Consider the following 17,395-nt stretch of genomic DNA (forward strand, 5'->3'; position numbering starts at 1 on the left):
GCCCCGGCCCCCAGGCCCCCAGCTCGGGCCCGTCCCACACTCCAGGCCACGTTTGGCGGGGAGCCGGCAGGGCCGCGGCCTGCGGGAGGGGGCTGAGGGCCCAGACAAAGGCCCAGTGGAGTGAGCCGCCGGCTCCGGCGCCGGCCTGGGGGCGGGGCCTGGGGCAGCGGGGGGCGGGGATGTGGGCGTGCCCTGATCACCAGGGGCGGGGCCGGGGCGGGCGCGGGAGGGGCAGCGGCGGTGGGAACGGGCCAGGCTGTCCCGAGGACTCCGCCGTACTGCGAGCGGGCGGTTGCTGGCGGCGCCGAGCGGGCCAGAGAGAGAGGAAGGCCATGGGACGGGCGGCGGCGGCGGCGGGCGCGCTGGTGCTGGCGCTCCTGTTGTACGGGCGGCTGTTCGCGGTGAGTGTGTAGGGCGGAGGGGCCGGGGGGCTAGGGTTGCCCACCAAGTGGCTGGGACTCTGGACCAGCACCGGGGGGCGCCACCTGGCGGAGTGGAATTGCCCTAGGGGACCCTGCGTGGGGCCGGGGCCGAGGCCAGCCCTCGTGGACGACCGTGGGTCCCCTGGCCACGTTGCGGAGGCTCTGAGTCGCTCTGGGCATGGCCCGGCCTGCCGTTCTTGGACCAAGTGGAGAAACTTTGAGCGGGGTGGGAACTTGGCAGGATGAGAGAGCCCCTTTTTGTGCCAACTTGGCAGAAGGGTATTCGGCTGTAATGGGGACCCTGACAGTCCTCGCTGGAACTGTACCATGATGTCTGTCTCCTTGGGGAGCCTTGTAGCCAGGCAGGCCTACGGAAAGAACTTTTGGAACAAAACTTGAGGCTTGTGTGAGCACCCACAGGCCCTGGAGTCATGCATCCCAGGAGTTGACTCAATCCCTGCCCTTCACTGAGTAACTGTGTGGCCTCAGGGAAGTAGTTAACCTCTCTGAGCCCAGCCCCACGTGGGTAAAGGGAGCTCAAAAAAATGCCTGGTCTTAAAATGCGCAGCCCCAGGGTGGTAGAAGCAGGGCCTGTTTTGTGTGGGCATTATGCATCCGAGTTTCCCCAGCTTTCCTCATCCCAGGTCCCCAAGGAGCAGGGGAAGCTCCCCTTTAGTCTAGTCTTTCTGGGCTTAGATGGAGGAGAAGAAAATTCCTGGGTCAGGAATCCCCAGACCTAGAAGGCACTTGGCCAGGAGAGGCCCTGAGGACCTGAGTGAATTTAAGGAGGGCTGAGCAGGGTCAGTAGGGAAGGAGCTGGTGCCAGTTGTGTGGGGGGGGGCTATGGGACCTATCTGAGCCATGGTGGTGAGCCACAGAGCCACCCCACCCACTCCGAGGTGCTCCTAGACAGTCGCCATCCCTGCCTCTTGTCCTCAGAGCCAAGACTGGAGTGACTTTTCCAACTGGGCCAGTGTTTACCCAGTGACTGATTCCCTGTCCTTGCCTTGCTGGCTCTCCCTCACCTCTGCCCTTCTGAGTCACTCGTTAACCCCCCCTCCCCACTCAGATCAGACCCCTCACTGTTCTTGCTCCACCCACTCAGCACCTCTCTTATCCCTCTCGCCATCTGGGCAGCCTCTAGGCCCTGTAGTTGCTCCCCGGTCGACCTGAACTTGCAGCTCAGGGGCACAGACTTGCTTTCCCAAGGCACTAACCTAGACCTGGAATGTCTTCCCTGCCCAGCTGACTCCTGACCTTCAGCGCCATGCCCCCCATCAAGGGCTCCTCAGTGCTTGGCCTGCACCATGGCAGGAGCGGTGGGTGGAGCTGTTTGCTGTGTGCCTGAGGAATTCCACAGAAATTCCCAGATCGTGCCGATCATCTCATTCACTTGTTCATTCAATAGACCTTCATTGAGCATCGTGCTGTGGCCACCACTGGGAGTCCAGGGATTCCTTCACTGGACAGATATTTGCCCGGCACCTACTGTGCACCAGTGCACTGGCATGTGGTAGGGCTGGGGTTATGTCATGAACCAAGACAGACCCTTTCCAGAACTCAAGCATGGAGGCCACAATCCTGTGCTATTGGGCGATTATGGGCCTTCTGAGGGAGGTGTGTGGAGGTCTTCACTGTCCTACCAGGCTGATGGTGGAACCTGGAAAGAGCTTGGCCTGTGGAGTCTTACAGACCCAAATTTGAATCACTAGCTCCATGATCTGCAGCAAAAGTCTCTCTGAGCCTTAGTTTGAACATCTGTAAAATGGGGATGAGACGTTTGCTGAGTCTTAAATGAGATGGAGTTTTTAGCCAGATTTTTCAGTAAGCATTGGGGTCCTCCTTGCCCTTGACCTGTTTTGCCCTTCAGTTTGTGTCCATAAGTCAGCAATGGTGGGAGAGGGTGGGACACACCAGAGTGAGCTAGGCCTTAGGGACGTGCAGCCTCACTGGGGGCAGGAGATGGGAAGACAGGACAGTGGTCTGTGATTATGTGTGGGAGTAATTTCAGTTCTGAGGAGTGGGGCAGCCTGACTCAGTCCAGGATCTGTCCTGGACTGCTGACCCTTTTCTTCCTGCTCGGCACTTGGCCCTTCCTTTCTTGGGGCCAGCCCTGCCAGAGATGAGTCTTGGGGGGCCCATGGTGGTGATTACAGTGTTTTCAGGCTGAGGAGGGAAGTGGCCGAGATACCTGTTTCCTGCCTCAGCTGGATTTCCTTGCAGGGGAGGGTGCTGGAGGGAGCCAGGAGCCTCCCCTTCTTGGCATGACCTCAGCCCTCCCCTCTGCACAGCTGCCTGCCCTGTCCCCCCAGGATACCCTGCATGCTCCAAACTGCTGTAAAGACACACAGGGTTGAGTGCCTGCCTTGGGGATTCCTCAGGGAAGGCAGCTCTGGGTCCATCCACAGGCAGAGGCGGGAAGGAGCGAGATGACCCCCACACTTTTAAGCTGAGCGCCCCACATCTGAGGAGTCTTTGAGGCCCCACCTGACTTGGCCCAGGCCTGTTCTCAGGCTGAATGTAGGCAAGTTAGGATCTGTGGGCCGGAGGCCCTACCAGGGAGATGGTGGAAGGAAAGTGGCAGAAGGTAACTGGGTTCAGGGTTTGGGAGATGGGTGAGCACAGTAGTTAGTGGTGGGAAGTATTGGGGTGCCAGGCCAGATGATGACAGAACGCTCCATATAGTTCATGGGCCCTGAGTTTCTCCATGAGTCCGCAACTTACTCTGTTGCTCCCTGCCCCCCTTCCCTTGTTGCTGAGAATCAGGTCTAGGCCCCTGGCTTCATGCAGCCTATAGGCCTGTGAGAGAGATCAGGCCTCCCCACACCCTCTCTGTCTCACCTCCTATCCACTTTCCCTTGCACTCAGCTAGCTACACCAGTCTTTGTTTCTTGGACATGCTGAACACGCTTCTACCTCAGGGCCTTGGACCTGCTGTTTCCTCTGCCTGGGATTCTTTTTTTGGTACTGGGGATTGAACTTGGGACCTTGCGCTTGCAAGGCAGTGCCGGAACCACTGAGCTAAATCCCCGGCCCTCTGCCTGGGATTCTTGTCCCTAAATCCACATGCCCCTCTGGCTCCCTTTCCTCAAGTCCTAGCTTATCATCTGTTTCTTACCCCCACACACTGTTTTTGTTGGCCAGTACTGGAGATTGAACCAGGGTCTAACACATGCTAATCATGTGCTGTACCACTAAGCTAAGCCCCCAGCTCCACTGTTTGTGCTTCTTGTCACCTCTGACACGTTTTTGTTCACTTGTCTGTGGCCTCTGTCCTGCTTAAGCTCCGTAAGAACAAGACCTGTCTTTGTTCACCATCACCTCTAGCACCTGAGAGGTAGTGAGTGCTCAGAATATATTTGTGGAATGTATCAAGCTGTAGCTACTAGTGTGGTTCTAGTCTCAACGCAGAGGAAATTGAGGCACAGAGAGGTGAAGGAACTTGCCCACTGACTTAGGCACTCACATATTGAAGGACGAGCCATTGTAAAAGCAGATGAAGTTCTCCTGACCACTCTACCTGCTGTTATAACTGCTTGCAGTCAGGAGATGTTGATAAACTTGTAGGTGATGCCAAATGTGGTGGTATACATCTTAATCCCAGCACTCTGGGAGGCTGAGGCAGGAAAATCCCAAGTTTGAGCCCAGCTTGTAAAAACTTAGCAATTTCTCAGAAAGAAAGAAAGAAAGGAAAAAAGAAAGAGAAGGGCTGGGATATAGCTCAGGGTTCAGTCCCCAGTAACACACACACGCACACACACACACCCTAGGGAAAACACAAAAAACAATGAAAAAAAGTCACTAATGACTGATTATGTAAGTCAGAACTCTGGCCCCAGGTAGCCCAGGGGTGACACAGGCAAGAACTGTTGGGAACAGAGGATCTGGATGGCTGTGCCTGGGTGTCCAAGGGACCTCATGGGGACACCTATGAGCAGAGGACCTGAATTCCAAGGCAGTCATTTGCAGTTGGTTATTGAATTCCACATTAGATGGTCCCTGCATGTGTACAGTTGTTGAATGAATCTGGGGCTTCCAGAGAGCCAGCTCAGTGGGGTGAGTGGGGCCTCTGCCCTGCCTGCTGTGGACAGGGGTAGAAGAGCTGCCCGACAGCCTTTCTGCTGATCCCTCCTGGGGTTCCCGGGCTGTCCCAGGGGCTGGAGGCTAGGGTGGGTCTGCAGAGGCCTCAGGGCTGCCGATCTTAGGGTGAGAGGCCCAGAGGGGAGGGGAAGAGGGGCTGCCCTGGATGTGGAAAGATCTGGGTGATGAGTCAGAGGAGATTCACTGGAGACCAGACATGCGCTCTGGACCCTCAGACCACTGGGCGACAAGGGACTGGCTCCCAGCCCTGGCCTGTGGTCCCCTCCGTGCTCCAGTCTCAGCTGTGAGGCTCACACTGGGAGAGAAGCAGGAAGCTCCCAGGGATCTGCCTAGCCCATTGGCCTTCCCCTCTCACTCCTCCTCCTGCCAGCAGGGGGGAAGCTGGCCTGGGGTCCAGGCCCACTGGAATGTTGCCCCCACCCAACCCGGGCCTTGGCCTCTTTGGCCCTGCCACCCCCTCCTGCTCCCAGGGCTGCCCGGGACTGGCCACCTCAGCTCCCAGAGCAGGCTGACTGAAACCTAGAAGTATGTGTGGAACTTGATTCGCGGGGAGCCGCCAGCCTCGCCGCCAACCTCATTGCTTGGCCTGGTGGCTCGGGACTGTGTCAATAGCAGCCTTGAGAGGGGTGTGGCTCGTGGCTGTTGGGGATGGTGGGGCGGGGGTAATCGTCATGGAAGACTTGAGAACAAGGTTGCTCTTTGAGGCCTGGGATGTGGGGCCTTCCAGTCTTAGCTGCCATCAGAAAAGCTCTTTCCTTCTTTCCATGATTGCCCATTTGTGCCCAGTTGCAAGGACCTCACAGCATCCCTGGGGGCATCCTGAGATGTCCTTAGGACCAGCTCCCAACTCCCTACCAGAATCTTCTCCCTGTGGCATGGAGGAGGGTGCCCTGCTACTCTGGAGTTTCAGGGGTGTCTGGTGCATACAGGCTTGCAGTGTACATTGAATGAATGAGTCCTGCAGGTATGTATAGACTTAAAATTCATTTAACAAATGTTTATGGAGCATCTTGTATGTATCTGACCCTGTTCTAGACTTGAGTTTACATCAGAGAGCAAAAAAAATCAGTTTCCCAGGGCTGGGGATTTAGCTCAGTGGTTCCACTGCCTGCCTTGCAAGGATATGGTCCTGAGTTCGATCCCCAGTACCAAAAAAAAAAAAATCAGTTTCCCTCCCCTCATATAACTTGCATTATAGCTAGTGCAGGAAAACAGGAAATAAAATATGTCAGTGAGGGTGCTGGTGAGCACTGGGAAGGAATAATAAAACAGGGAAGAGGGTAGAGAATGATGAGGTGGGATGAGGGGGTCAGGAAAAGCCTGATGACATTGATCAAAGGGAGAATTGAAGGAAGGGAAGGTGGGAGTTCTGCAGAATCTAGGGAGGGGCACTCCAGGCAGGAGGAACAGGACATGCAAAGGCCCGGAGCACAGAATGTGCTTGCATGTTGGTGGAAAAGAGGGGGGCCTGTGTGGGAGGACAGCATGAGTGAAGCCAGAGTTGTTCAAGGGCCCTTGTGTTGAGCAGGATAGCTCTAGTTGCTGCGTGGAGGGCCAAGGGCAAGGGGAAGGAGACCTTAACCCAGGCCAGAGATGACTGACTGGATCTCGCAACAGGGCAACGGGGGTGGAAAGAGCAAAATACTGAATGTATTTTGTTTTTACTTTTTTTTTTTTTGGTACTGGGGATTGAACTCGGGACCTTGCACTTGCGAGGCAGGCGGTGGAACCACTGAGCTAAATCCCCGGCCCCTGAACATATTTTGAAGGTAGGGCTGACAGTGAGCCTTTGTCCACGAATAAGGTAATGGCCTTGAGCAGCTCCTTCCAAGGTGTGGGAAGGTGCTTTGTCTGGCCCTAGGCTTTGGGGTGCGCCTCCACAGCTGCTGTTCTCTGCTGTGCCCCAGAGGGTGTGGGACAGGCCGGGATGCCCACTCTACCATCTTTCACTTGTCTGTGTCCTCCCTAGACTTTTAGTCCCTTCCCCTTCAGGCTGGCATGGAGGGAAAGAGATGGGCTCAGAGGGCCCCGCCTGGCTGTGTGACCTGAGCAGCTGCTTCATCTTTCTGAGCCTCAGTTGTGAAGTAGGTGTCTTGATGCCTGTTTCATCGAGGTTAACAGATGACCTGTGGAAAGGCTTGGAAAGTGGTAGGGGTTCCAGAGTTGGTGACTGCTCTGTTGGACTTGTTCCTGCTGAGGGCAGGGCCAACATATTTGTTGTGGTTTGTTTGTTTATTTGAGACAGGGTCTCACTAAGTAGCCCAGGCTAGCCTCCAACTCATGGCAATCCTCTGGCCTCAGCCTCCTGAATGGTGGGACTATAGGCGTGGCCCGCCTCCAGCATGGTATTTGACTGGTTCCCCATGCCCCAGGGCACACCTTCTCCACAGACCCCTGGGCTTGTTGAATGAATGTGCTTGTAAAAGGGTCCTCCAGTCCCGTCTGTTCCCTCTGCCTCTCTTTCTCAGGCTCAGAGCCCCAGATGCAACTGCAGCTGATCTTGTCATTACCCCCTTCCCCCACTGAGGCCACAGCTGTAGGACAGAGTCCACCCTTCCAGCCTGATTGCTCCTTCCTGGAGGGGAGAAGGGGGGGCACACCCCAGGGTGTGGCCTGGGAAAGGCTGGAGCCTGTGGACGCACTGTCCCCTTCCCAGATGTGTGCAGTTGGTGGGCTCTGAGCAATGGGAGGAGTGGCCAAGTGGCTCCCAGGGGTGCAGAAAGGATGTTGGTGCATCTTGAGGGGAGCAGCAGAGGGGGTGTCCTGGGACCCCATTGCCCCGGGAGCTCTGGCCAAGCCTGCAGCCCATCTTCCTTCTCCGGGGCTGGTGGGCTGCCCAGCTGAGTCTGGCCCCGGGGCACCTCAGGAACAAGACTGGGGGAAGAGGGCACAGGAGGCTGGGGCATCTTGCCTCACCCTGTGCTTTGCGCTTGGGCTGTGAGTTGGATGTGCCCCCTGCTCACCAGGCTGAGTCACTTTCAAGTGTCTGATGTTTTAACACTTGGCACCTTTGTCTGTCTTCTTTCTGGTGCCAGTTGGTAGGGAAGGGGAGTATCCAGGGGCTGAGCAGGGGGAGGACTTCAGAGGTGGCCTTGGGTGACCTCACAGATGCTCTCCTGAGGTGGGGCTGGGAATTCCCAGCTGCCTCTGGCCCCTTCCCAGCCCACCTCCAGACCCCACCCCGCTCCTCCCTTCCCCACCTCCCCTGGAGCTCCCCCAAGGGGTCAGCTCCAGCCCCCTCCTTGCCACAGCTGACTCATCCCTCCCCTCTTTGGCGGTTCGTCTCCAAATAGTTGGGAACTGGGATCACAGCTCTTCTTGGATCCCTCGCTGGACCAGTGGATTGAGATTTGGCCTCATAAATCCCAGCCCTTGTCATTTTAACAGCTCTCCCTCTGCTTCTTGCCTTCCTGTGACCCTGGGGCCAGATGAACAGAGAACTAGGAGTTTCCTGAGGACAGGCACCTTTCTCTGCTCTGGGACCTGCAGGATCTCTTCCTTAGAGACCCCAGTCACCCTGGTTACCAGCAAGCAGTCGGTGAGCTTGCGCTTTTTTTTTTTTTTTTTGGTACCAGGGATTGAACTCAGGACCTTGCACTTGTGAGGCAGGCATGGTGCCAGTGAGCTAAATCCCCGGTCCACACCTTCTCTTGATTAAAGTGCCACCTGTCTTGTGCCAGCCTGGCACAGGGCCCTTTCCTGCTGGGCATCATCTCCTTAGTCCTCACAATGGTCTTCTGAGGCATTATGATTTCCATTTTGCAGAGGGGAAAACCGAAGCACGGGGCTGGAATGTCTGGCCCACTGCCCATCCAATATGTGGTACATCTTTGAGTGGAGCCCAGATTATTCAACTTTCACTGGAGAAAGTTGTCATTCTTTCCAGGTCTGTCATTCTTTCTTTGTCATTCTGTTTGGGTCCAGCCTATGGGGACTAGAGTCAAAACAATCCAGGAAGGCTGCCTGGAGGAGGTGGATCCGGGCCAGCCTTGGCAAAGGGTCACAGTAAGCTGCATGTCTGCTGCACAGGTTTAGCCAGCCCCAGCTTCTTGTACTTGGGTTCCTTTTGCCCCTTGGCTTCCATCTCAACTCATCAATAATGTTCCCCAGGGAGATGGAGATGGATTTGGCTTCCCTGGGAACTGAGCCCCCAGAACCTGGATCCTCCTTAGTTAGGTCCCAGTCTCCCCATAGGACCCAAAGTTTTGTGCTGTTGGGAGCTCAGTGAGTTTTTGCTGAGCAAGGCCTGCTCTGGACCAGCTTGTGCACCTTGGTTCTGGGGAGTTGGGTGACATACAAGACCCAGAAGCATGTGGCCCAGCCAGGAGGTGGGGTCTACATACAAGCCCCAAACTGTCATTGGAGAAACCTTGTGCAGTGGAGATTCAAGAGTCGATCCATCTGTCCATCCACTCATCTATCCTTGCATCCATCCATTCATTTTTATTCACTCAATTCCCCTTGCCTAAGGACCTACTTTGTGCTGGGTGGGCATCCTGCTAATGCCTGCGACATCACTTCTGTGTGGTTGGGGTTTTGTGCCCATTTCCCAGATGAGAAACAGCACGGAGAGTGGTCACTTCCCCAGGACCCCAGAGCCAGGTACCAGAGAGGTGGGCCTGGAGCCAGCATCAAAGTCCCCCAGAGGCATGGTTCCTACTCTGCCAGAGCTTTGGGCCTTGTTGGAGAGACAGGATTCCTATGTCCCAGCATGACTCGGAGTCCATACAGTTGCAGATTATCAGGGAAGGAAAAGACCAGTTTAGCACAAGGTATCCAAAAAGGCTTTCTTGAACAAGTGGGCTTCAGGAGCCTGGAGGATTTGCCAGTGGAGGAAGACAGCATGGGCAGGGGTCCAGGAGTTGTCCCCTTGACACTGGATTCACATTGTCTGCATTGTTGTTGGGTATGCAAGAGCAGGAAGGTCCCCACTTGCTGCTGGAGTCCTTAGAGCTGGGGAAAGAATGAGAGGAAGTCCCCAAGATAGGTGAGATGACAACCCCTCCAGCCTGTATCTGGCCAGACCAGGAGGCCAGAGGTCAAGGCCTGGGCCTGCACTTAGTTGCCAGCCAACTACCAACTCTCTTCCTTGGGTCTCTGTTTTCCTACTTATAGGATGGGCTGTTTGCCTGCTCTTTGGCCACCAAGTAAGTCTGAGGAAAGGAGACCTTGAGTTCCCCCAGAGGTTGGTGGTCTGTTCTGTGGGGCTTACCCTACATACCAGTGCCACCTTCTTCATTGATGCCCCCAGCTCACAAGTGGCAGACCCTGAAATAGAAGATGGAGACCTCGCTGCACCCTTAGATCTCAGAATCCTGTCCTGTCCCTTTGTGTGTCACTCCTGCAGTGATCTGCTTGTGCGAGTCACCTCTAGGCCCCTGGGTCCCTGGTGCTAAGCTGACAGCCAGGCACATCTTCTGTGTTTGCCTAGCAAGTGAGCTCTGTGCCAGAAGTCATAAGATTCCCCAGGGCAAATCATTGGCACTCAGAGCTTAATCTTCCCATCGTTGTTCATTCATTCAGCAAACATTCCATGCTTCCAAGCAAGCCATGCTTGCTCTGTGCCAGGTCTGGTGAGGGGTCTTAACACTGCAGGGAGAGGAGGCCACATCGGAGAGGAGGAGAGACCACTGATCCTGAGTCTCTGGTCACTTCAATTTAGAAAGGATGGTATGGCCCAGGAGAGGGGTCCGCCTGTGCTCCGTTTTTTTCCCACTTTCCCTCCTCTTTTCTCTCTCCCCACTTTCCTGGGTGGGGGAGTATTGGGCGGCAGAGGACAGCTCCAGCCTGGATTTGGCTTGAATTGAGAGGAAAGGGTTAAGTGGGCCTGACTTCCCACCTCCCCCTGGCGTGCAGGGGTGGGGGAGAGGGGACAGGGACAACGGGGCAGGAATGTGTGATAAGATCAAAGCTTTCCTCCTGCCCAGTTTCACCTGAGCAGTTGAAGGGAATTCTCTAGGCAGAGGCAGCTGGTCTCCTGGGGGAGGGGTTAGCCCACCTTACCCCTGCAACCCTCCCCTCTCCCCTTGCAGTCTCCCAGAATGCCGCCTCTGGCCTTGGCGGGTGCTAGAAGCCAGAAGAGCCACCTGACTGCTGGGGTCACTAACGGGCACGCCCTCTCCAGCCCTCTTCCCTGGTTCTCACACTGGGGTTCCTGAGCTCTGACATAGAGCTGAAGAGCAGACCCAGAGGTTGTGAGCTCCCATCACTGCCTTCTGCTCTATTTAATTCTGGAAGGGAAGGAGGCACAGCCCTGGGTATTGTCCTTGCTCTGTCACCTATCATTATGTGACCTTGGTCTGGGGGCTTAACCTCTCTGAGCCTTATCTCTCAGGTGGGAATGGTGATGTCTGCTCTGCAGGGTTTTTGAAGATTAGAGATTGTACAACTCATCCACAGCTGGAATAGGGATTTCATAAATAACGGAAGCTGTTACTTTGTGATTTTCTTGTTCCCCCTTGAAGCTTGCCCCAGCACCTAGTCCTGGGTAGACCCAGGGGCCTTGATTTGTTTGGCTTCCTTCCTGCTGTCTTTGTGTGGGAGGGGAGCAAGGCAGGGAGGGTTCTGAGCAAATGAAGGACCCTTGGTAAAGCCCTCTGGGTGCCACTGGGCGGTCCCACCCTAATGATGGCAGGTTGACACCACCTCTGGACCCCTGAGTGGCAGTGCCAACCCCTCCTCTCCAGTGCCTGAGGCCTCACTGGCCCACTATGTGGCTGCAGAGTGGCCCCAGGGTGCATCAGGTGGGAGAAGCCACCCCTGGGGTGCTGGGCCCTGTGCCTGCCTGCTCTGCACCCGCCCTGCCCTGGTTAATGATTGCCCTGGGCGCAGGAAAGCTGCCCTCCCAGCTCCTTAACCACTGGTAGTGTGGAGACAAGGCGGTTGGCAGCCTGGGTGTTCCCAGCTTTAATGTGGCAGCCCTGCTCAGACATGGCTGGGGGAGCAGGGCCCTGGAGTCGCAGATTGACCTGCAACCCATGCCCCCAGGATGCTGGGGACTGAGTTAGGGCCCACACAGTCAAAGTGAATTGTGAACCACTATATAATCATAGCCTCTGTGGTTTGTGGGAGCAGACCTTAACAGTAACACTTCTAGCAGAGCCCCCCCCCCTTGCAGAGGAACCCCAAGTGGAAGGTGGCATGGTTAGGAATTTTACGGAAGCAGCTTGGCTTCTGGCCCAACGCTGCTTGTTCTGGGCTGTGTGACCTTGGGTGAGTCACTTCAGCTTCCTGAGCACCTGCTTCCTTATCTAAAGGAAGGTGATACTAATTCTTAGCTTGAAGGTGTCAGTCAGCCAAAGTGTGGGAGGCATTTAGCCCGTTGTTAATACCTGGGGAATGAACAGTTTTTGCTGTATGGAGAAAGTGGAAGTTGAATCCTAGTTTCCAGTAAGCAGGGTGGCAGTGGCATATTGGGGATGAGCTAGAGGGTTTGGGGATTGGACCGGGGTGGGGGGGGGTGCACAGGGAGATCCCAGGGACGTGGATGAAGAGGCTATGTAAGAGTGGACTGAAAGGAAGAACTTGGGGCCAGAGGCATCCCCCAGACCCACCCCAGTTCTCCCAGCCTGGGTTCTTCTTTAAGTTGGGTCCTGAGGCTGGTGCAGGCCAAGCATGGGGGAGGAGGGAGAAAATTTATTTTGATAGCATTAGGGCATTTTCCTCTACTGGCAGCTGCTATTTTGAGAGCTCTGGAGAGCAGGGGCGATGGTTAAATTAGGTAATGTTGCTCCAGAAGGAATGTGTGAAGCTTTCACTGAGGCAGCAGGGAGAGGACAGGCAGTTAACTCCACATAAAATTAAAATTAACCTGCAGCATGGAGAAGAGTAGCCCTGCGGGTGGACACTTTATAAGGTGATGAAGGGGAGGCCCCTGGAAGCTGCTGCTGGGGAGTGGAGGTGCTGGCCCAAGGCCTGTTTTGGGCTGGCCTTGCCTGAGCTGGTGGAGGGGCAGAGCCAGTGTGTCCTCAGCTCCATGCCGTGGCCACTGCTCCAGGTGGGTGGGGCCTGGAATGGCCTGATGCCTGGGAAGATGGATGGGCAGACTTGGCCTCAGGTGTTGCTTCTGCCTCTTTCTGACCCTGTGCTTGGGTGGGCTGCTGGGTCTTGTCAGCAGCAGTGAGAAACGTTCCTGTCCCCTAGGATGGCTTCTTCAGGGAAATCATGGGATGAAAAGGCATAGCTAACTTCTGTGGATCGAGTACTGTGTGCCTGGTATGGTTCCAATACCTTTGCACACCAGGACCTTGGGGCTTGCCTGGAAGGTCTTCAGAAATGCAGAATCCCAGGCCCTGCCCAGGCCAGGCCCTCTGAGTCCTAGTCTGCACACTTAGAAGATTCCCAGGAGATTCTTATGGGCTCTAGAGTTGGAGGAACGTCACTGCTTCACACACACTGTCTTGTTTTGTCTTGAAAAATCACCCCTGTGTTGTAGAAATTACAGGTATCTGACACTGTGCAGACGTGGCCTGGAGAGGTGGCCTGGGAGGATGATACTGGGACTCCAGTGATGTTCCCACTGTTCTCCTTCCCCTCTTCCCATCTCGGATGGGTTCAGAGCAATTTGTTGTCCAAGGCCCTGGGAGGAGTGGAAAGAGTCAAGGTATCGGCTGCCTCTAAGACCCTTCTCTCTGTGCCCTGTGCTTGGCGTAGCTGGACAGAAGTCATCTCCCAGGCCCCTCATTCAGCTCGTCCTCAGACAGAGATTGGCAAGGCAGCACCCTGTCCCATGGGAGTCAGAGAAGCACTGTGCTGGGCTTTGCTAAGGTGTTCCCTACCCCTTCTTATCGCTGGTATGCCAGGCCTGAGTCCATCTGGCAGCAAATATTTGAGGAATATCTGCTGTGTACCCAGCTCTGGGGAAGTAGCTTAAGTTTCTCCCCAATTTTATGGATAATCCCAGCACTTGGGAGGCTGAGGCAAAGGATCTTGTATATAGTGAGTTCAAGGCCAGTCCGACCTGCAGAGCTGGACCCCGTCTCAAAAAAAAAAAAGCCAAAAAATTTTTAATTTATTTAGCGCTTAGCATGTGCCACGTGCTGTATGTACTAAGCACTTGACTTGAATTACAGTATCTCTTGTCTCTATTTTTTTTTCTGGCGTCTGTGTAAGGAAGATAGTAACATAATAATAATTCCTATCTCGTGTGATGGTTATGAATATAGTATTTGTCAAGTGTCTGGCATGTAGTATCTGTTAAAATAAATATAGTAAGTACCAATAATCTCCCAAGAAGGCAGATACTATTCCCATTTTACAGATGAACAAATTGATATCCACAGTAGGGATCTCTGTATAGAAAGGTCTCGCCTACTGAGATCATAGGAGATTGAGGTACAGCCATAAGAAGTTGAGTTCCCAAACATTTAATTTAGTAAATCCATTTTTTTTTTTTGGTACCGGGGATAGTAAACACTTATTTTTGATCACGAGCTGGTGGGCATTGAGAAGTATCTAAACGATATATATATAATACATATATGTGTATATAAAATTAATAAAAGAAAAACCAACCTGGTGTCTGTCCCGAGGAGCTTTGGTCCCAAAGGAGAGTAGAGACACTGACTCAGGCGATCTAAGGTAGGAAAGAAGGCCTACAATTGTGCGAAGGAGAAGGAGTCTTTTGGGAGGTTCTCACAGTGGAAGCAGCGATTGACCTGGGCTTTGAAGGAGGGGGGCAGCAGATGAGAGTGGAGGCGAGAGAGCAGCGTGCTTCGAGGAGGGAGCAGAGGTGGTGAATGGGCTCGGATTCCTGTTTCCAGCGGCCCACAAAGGGCCAAGGGGTGATAGGGTGGGGAAGACCAAGCTGGAGTCCTCACCCTTGAAGAAGCCCCATGTGTACGGAGGCGTGGCTCCCAGGCCAGCTGGAATGTTCCATCATCCTCCTGCCCTTTCTTCACGCCGAAAAATCAAAGGCCTTTCTTTTTCTTTTTGGTATTGGGGATAGAACTCAGGACCTTCCGCTTGCAAGGCAGGCACTGGAACCACTGAGCTAAATCCCCCAGCCCTCAAAGGCCTTTCTTAATGGCCCATCAGAACTTCTGGTTAGTGTGTGATAACGGGTGTAGCAGGCAGAATTTGAGCCAGAAGCAAGGATACTTGACACTTTGATTAACGAGGCTGCCTTATCGCCTGCTCCTGTATGATTTCCTTGAGTCCTTTGCAGTGTGGACAATGACCCTGGGTGGGGGAGTACCTCGAAGAGGCCAGGCCTGGTTCCAACATTGCCTCTGTGGCTTACCAGCTGTGTTGCCTCAGACCAGCCTCAGTTTCCCCCTTCCTAAAATGGAAACAGTCCCATGGCCAGGCTTAGCTTAAGGACTGGTTATGGTGCAGTTTGCACTGTCCAGTGTCCAGTGTGATTGTTTAAATATAAATTTTTTGGAGGGGGTACTGGGGATCGAATTCTGGACCTTGTGCTTGCAAGGCAGGCAGTGAGACCACTGAGCTAAATCCCTGGCCCCAAATATAAAATTTAATGAAGTAAATTTCAATTACAAGTGCAGAGTGGTCACATGTGGCCCCTTTAGGGGATACTGCAGCTATGGGCCATTTCTACCTTGGCAGAAAGCTGTCTAGGGCAGCGAGGTTGCACAAGGGGTACGAAGCTGCTGTGGTCACCACGACTTTCCCTGACCAGTGTGGAGTCACCCTAGGCCTCGATGGTAGCAGGTAAGTTTGCCCTTCTTGCAGTGCTGGCCAATCTGAGCTTTCTTCACAGCAGCTGAGGAGAAATCTTCTCTCCTCACCAGCTGTCACCCATAATGCTGAAGAATCCATGACTTGGCTCCAGCCAGTCACCCTGAATTTCCCACCCACTCCCCAGCCTGGCTCTGCTCATCTGCCACTCAGCTGCTGTCATCTGGGCGCTCGGTGTCCAGTCTCTGAGATTCCCACTGCCTGTTCCCAGCGGGGAAGGGAGAAAGGGCTCCCCTTGCATCTCTGTCCCAGCTCCCAGCAGGGGTGCCAGCTGTCTGGGCCCCTCAGCAGGGCGGAGAGGATGGTTTGTTGTGACGGGGGCAGTGGCAGCCTGCCCACTCTAACACGCCTGTAGCTGGCGCCGGGCATGCTGTTTGCACTTGGCACTTGGCTGGGCCTCATGGTCTGGCCCAGTGCCCTTGAGGGCTGGCCTACCCTGGTACCCTGGTAACAAAGGCCACTCGTGGGCCCCCACCTGCTTGAGAGCACAGGGAGCTGCTCCTGGGGCTGAGGGGCCAGGTCTGCCTCCTGGACACAGGTGTGACTGAGGCCCAGGCAGACATAGGCAGGATGCAGACCCTTGAGAGCCAGCAGGAGGCTGTTCAGGTGGGTAGGGTCTGCACCTGTGTTCACATCTGTCTTGGAGGAGCTTCAAGTCTAAGATGCCAGAGAAGCCCAAGGTACCACCCAGCACCCTAGTCCCCCTCACCATCCCCTGGGAGGTGTACAGAGCAAGCATTGGTGGCCCATGTGGAGTGGGGACATGGAGGCCCAGCAAGGAGAGGTGACTTGTCTGAGATCACACAGCCAGGCTGGAGAGAATCAGCACTCAGACTTGAAGGCCATCTGTGCTTTTCTCCGTCCTATCCTTCCCCAAGGGTCCCTGGACAGTGGTCCCCGGATGCTTGGCAAGAAAGGAGTGTTGGATCCTGGCCCTGCCACTTATTCCTTCCGAGCCACTCTTGCATCATCCAGGGAGTGGGGTAATAATATGGTTAAATATCCAGCTGGCCTCCTGGCTCTTCTAGAACATGCTGAGGATCCTTTACACTGGACTTAGTTCTCTTCCTCCATCCATACACCTGACTTATCCCTCATTCCTTCAAACCTCTATAGCATCACCTTCCCTCCCTGCCTTCGTAGGAGCACCCATTCCCTGTCCCCCCATCCCTCTCATCTCTCCATAGTTTTCTTTCTAGCGCACTCGCCATTTGAGGTCTTAATTTATGGTCCATCTGACTCCAACTAGAATGTCAGCCCCAGGAGGGCAGAGCCCTGTGGCAGCTCCTTTCCTCCATGCCTGATCCCACTGTGTATTGGGCCCCTAGTAGGCCCACCCAGCACTTAGTGACATAGTTCCGTGCCATGAATTTCATATGTTCCCATCATGGGTGTCATCACCTCTTTATTGGAGATGAGAGGTGGGAGGTGATGCAGTGACCTGCCTAGTGCTACCCACCTGGCATTGACAGGTGGCAGAGGCAGGCTGCCAGCCTGGCTAGGCCACCCAGGAAGGACTAAGTGCTTCCTCTGGGTTTGGTTCACAGGAGCAGCACCTGCACTAGCCTCCCCCGTCCAGCCCTCTCCCGTTCTCCTGTTTTTGGTCCTTTACAGCAGCACTCACTGCCCCTGAATGACAGGAGCCTCTCTGCTGGGGCGACCCAGAGGCCACCACCAGCCCCCAAGGGTGGGGCAAGGAGCAGAGAGTAGGCCCAGGTCCCTGCTGTCCCCAGGCTGTCTAGGGCCAGGTGGACAGGATGTTCCCTCAGCAGCAGACATTCCTGGTCAGAGGTGACAGGCAGCAGGGAGATTTACCATTTCCTGTAACCCGAGTCCCTGGGATGCGGAGCTCTCCCTGCCAAGGACATGCACCCCTCGCCTGCCAGCCCTTCCTACCATCTCCTCGGCTGGGCCTGTCTCGGGCTTGGGGACAGGCTAGAGCAGTGGTGGCACACCTGTGGCACATGTGCCACAGCAGTCTGTTTGTATCATTGAAAGGTTGGCTATCACTGGGCTAGGGGAACCACCTGCAGGTCCCAGAGGTCGAGACTGGGGTCTCAGGCTTTGATTGGTCCCCAGCAAACACCTAGCCTGTTGCCACCCTCCCACAGCCCTCATCTGCATGGCATCTTGTCCTGGTCTTGGGGAGTCCCTGTCCCCAAGGAGGGAAGGAG

The 17,395-nt window shown here is 54.9% G+C and overlaps 1 protein-coding gene across 9 annotated transcripts in view; it reads left to right on the forward strand.

The window, feature by feature from the left end:
- The first annotated feature begins 234 nt into the window (after positions 1–234).
- Hspg2 (heparan sulfate proteoglycan 2) overlaps positions 235–17,395 on the forward strand; it is a 97,036-nt gene continuing 79,875 nt past the window's right edge. For 8 of the 9 annotated variants that reach the window (XM_087215626.1, XM_087215621.1, XM_087215620.1 and 5 more), the window contains exon 1: positions 236–401. In XM_087215626.1, coding sequence (XP_087071752.1) covers positions 333–401 — 69 coding nt within the window. In that variant the 5' untranslated portion in view covers positions 236–332. Of the gene's footprint in view, positions 402–17,395 lie in introns of all 9 variants that reach the window. The other variant, XM_087215619.1, reaches the window with a different exon arrangement.

The sequence above is a fragment of the Heterocephalus glaber genome, unplaced genomic scaffold (genome assembly GCF_053883595.1).
Source record: "Heterocephalus glaber isolate CG9 unplaced genomic scaffold, H.glaber_assembly_v1.0 deba00001452, whole genome shotgun sequence".
NCBI classification, from domain to species: Eukaryota; Metazoa; Chordata; class Mammalia; order Rodentia; family Bathyergidae; genus Heterocephalus; species Heterocephalus glaber.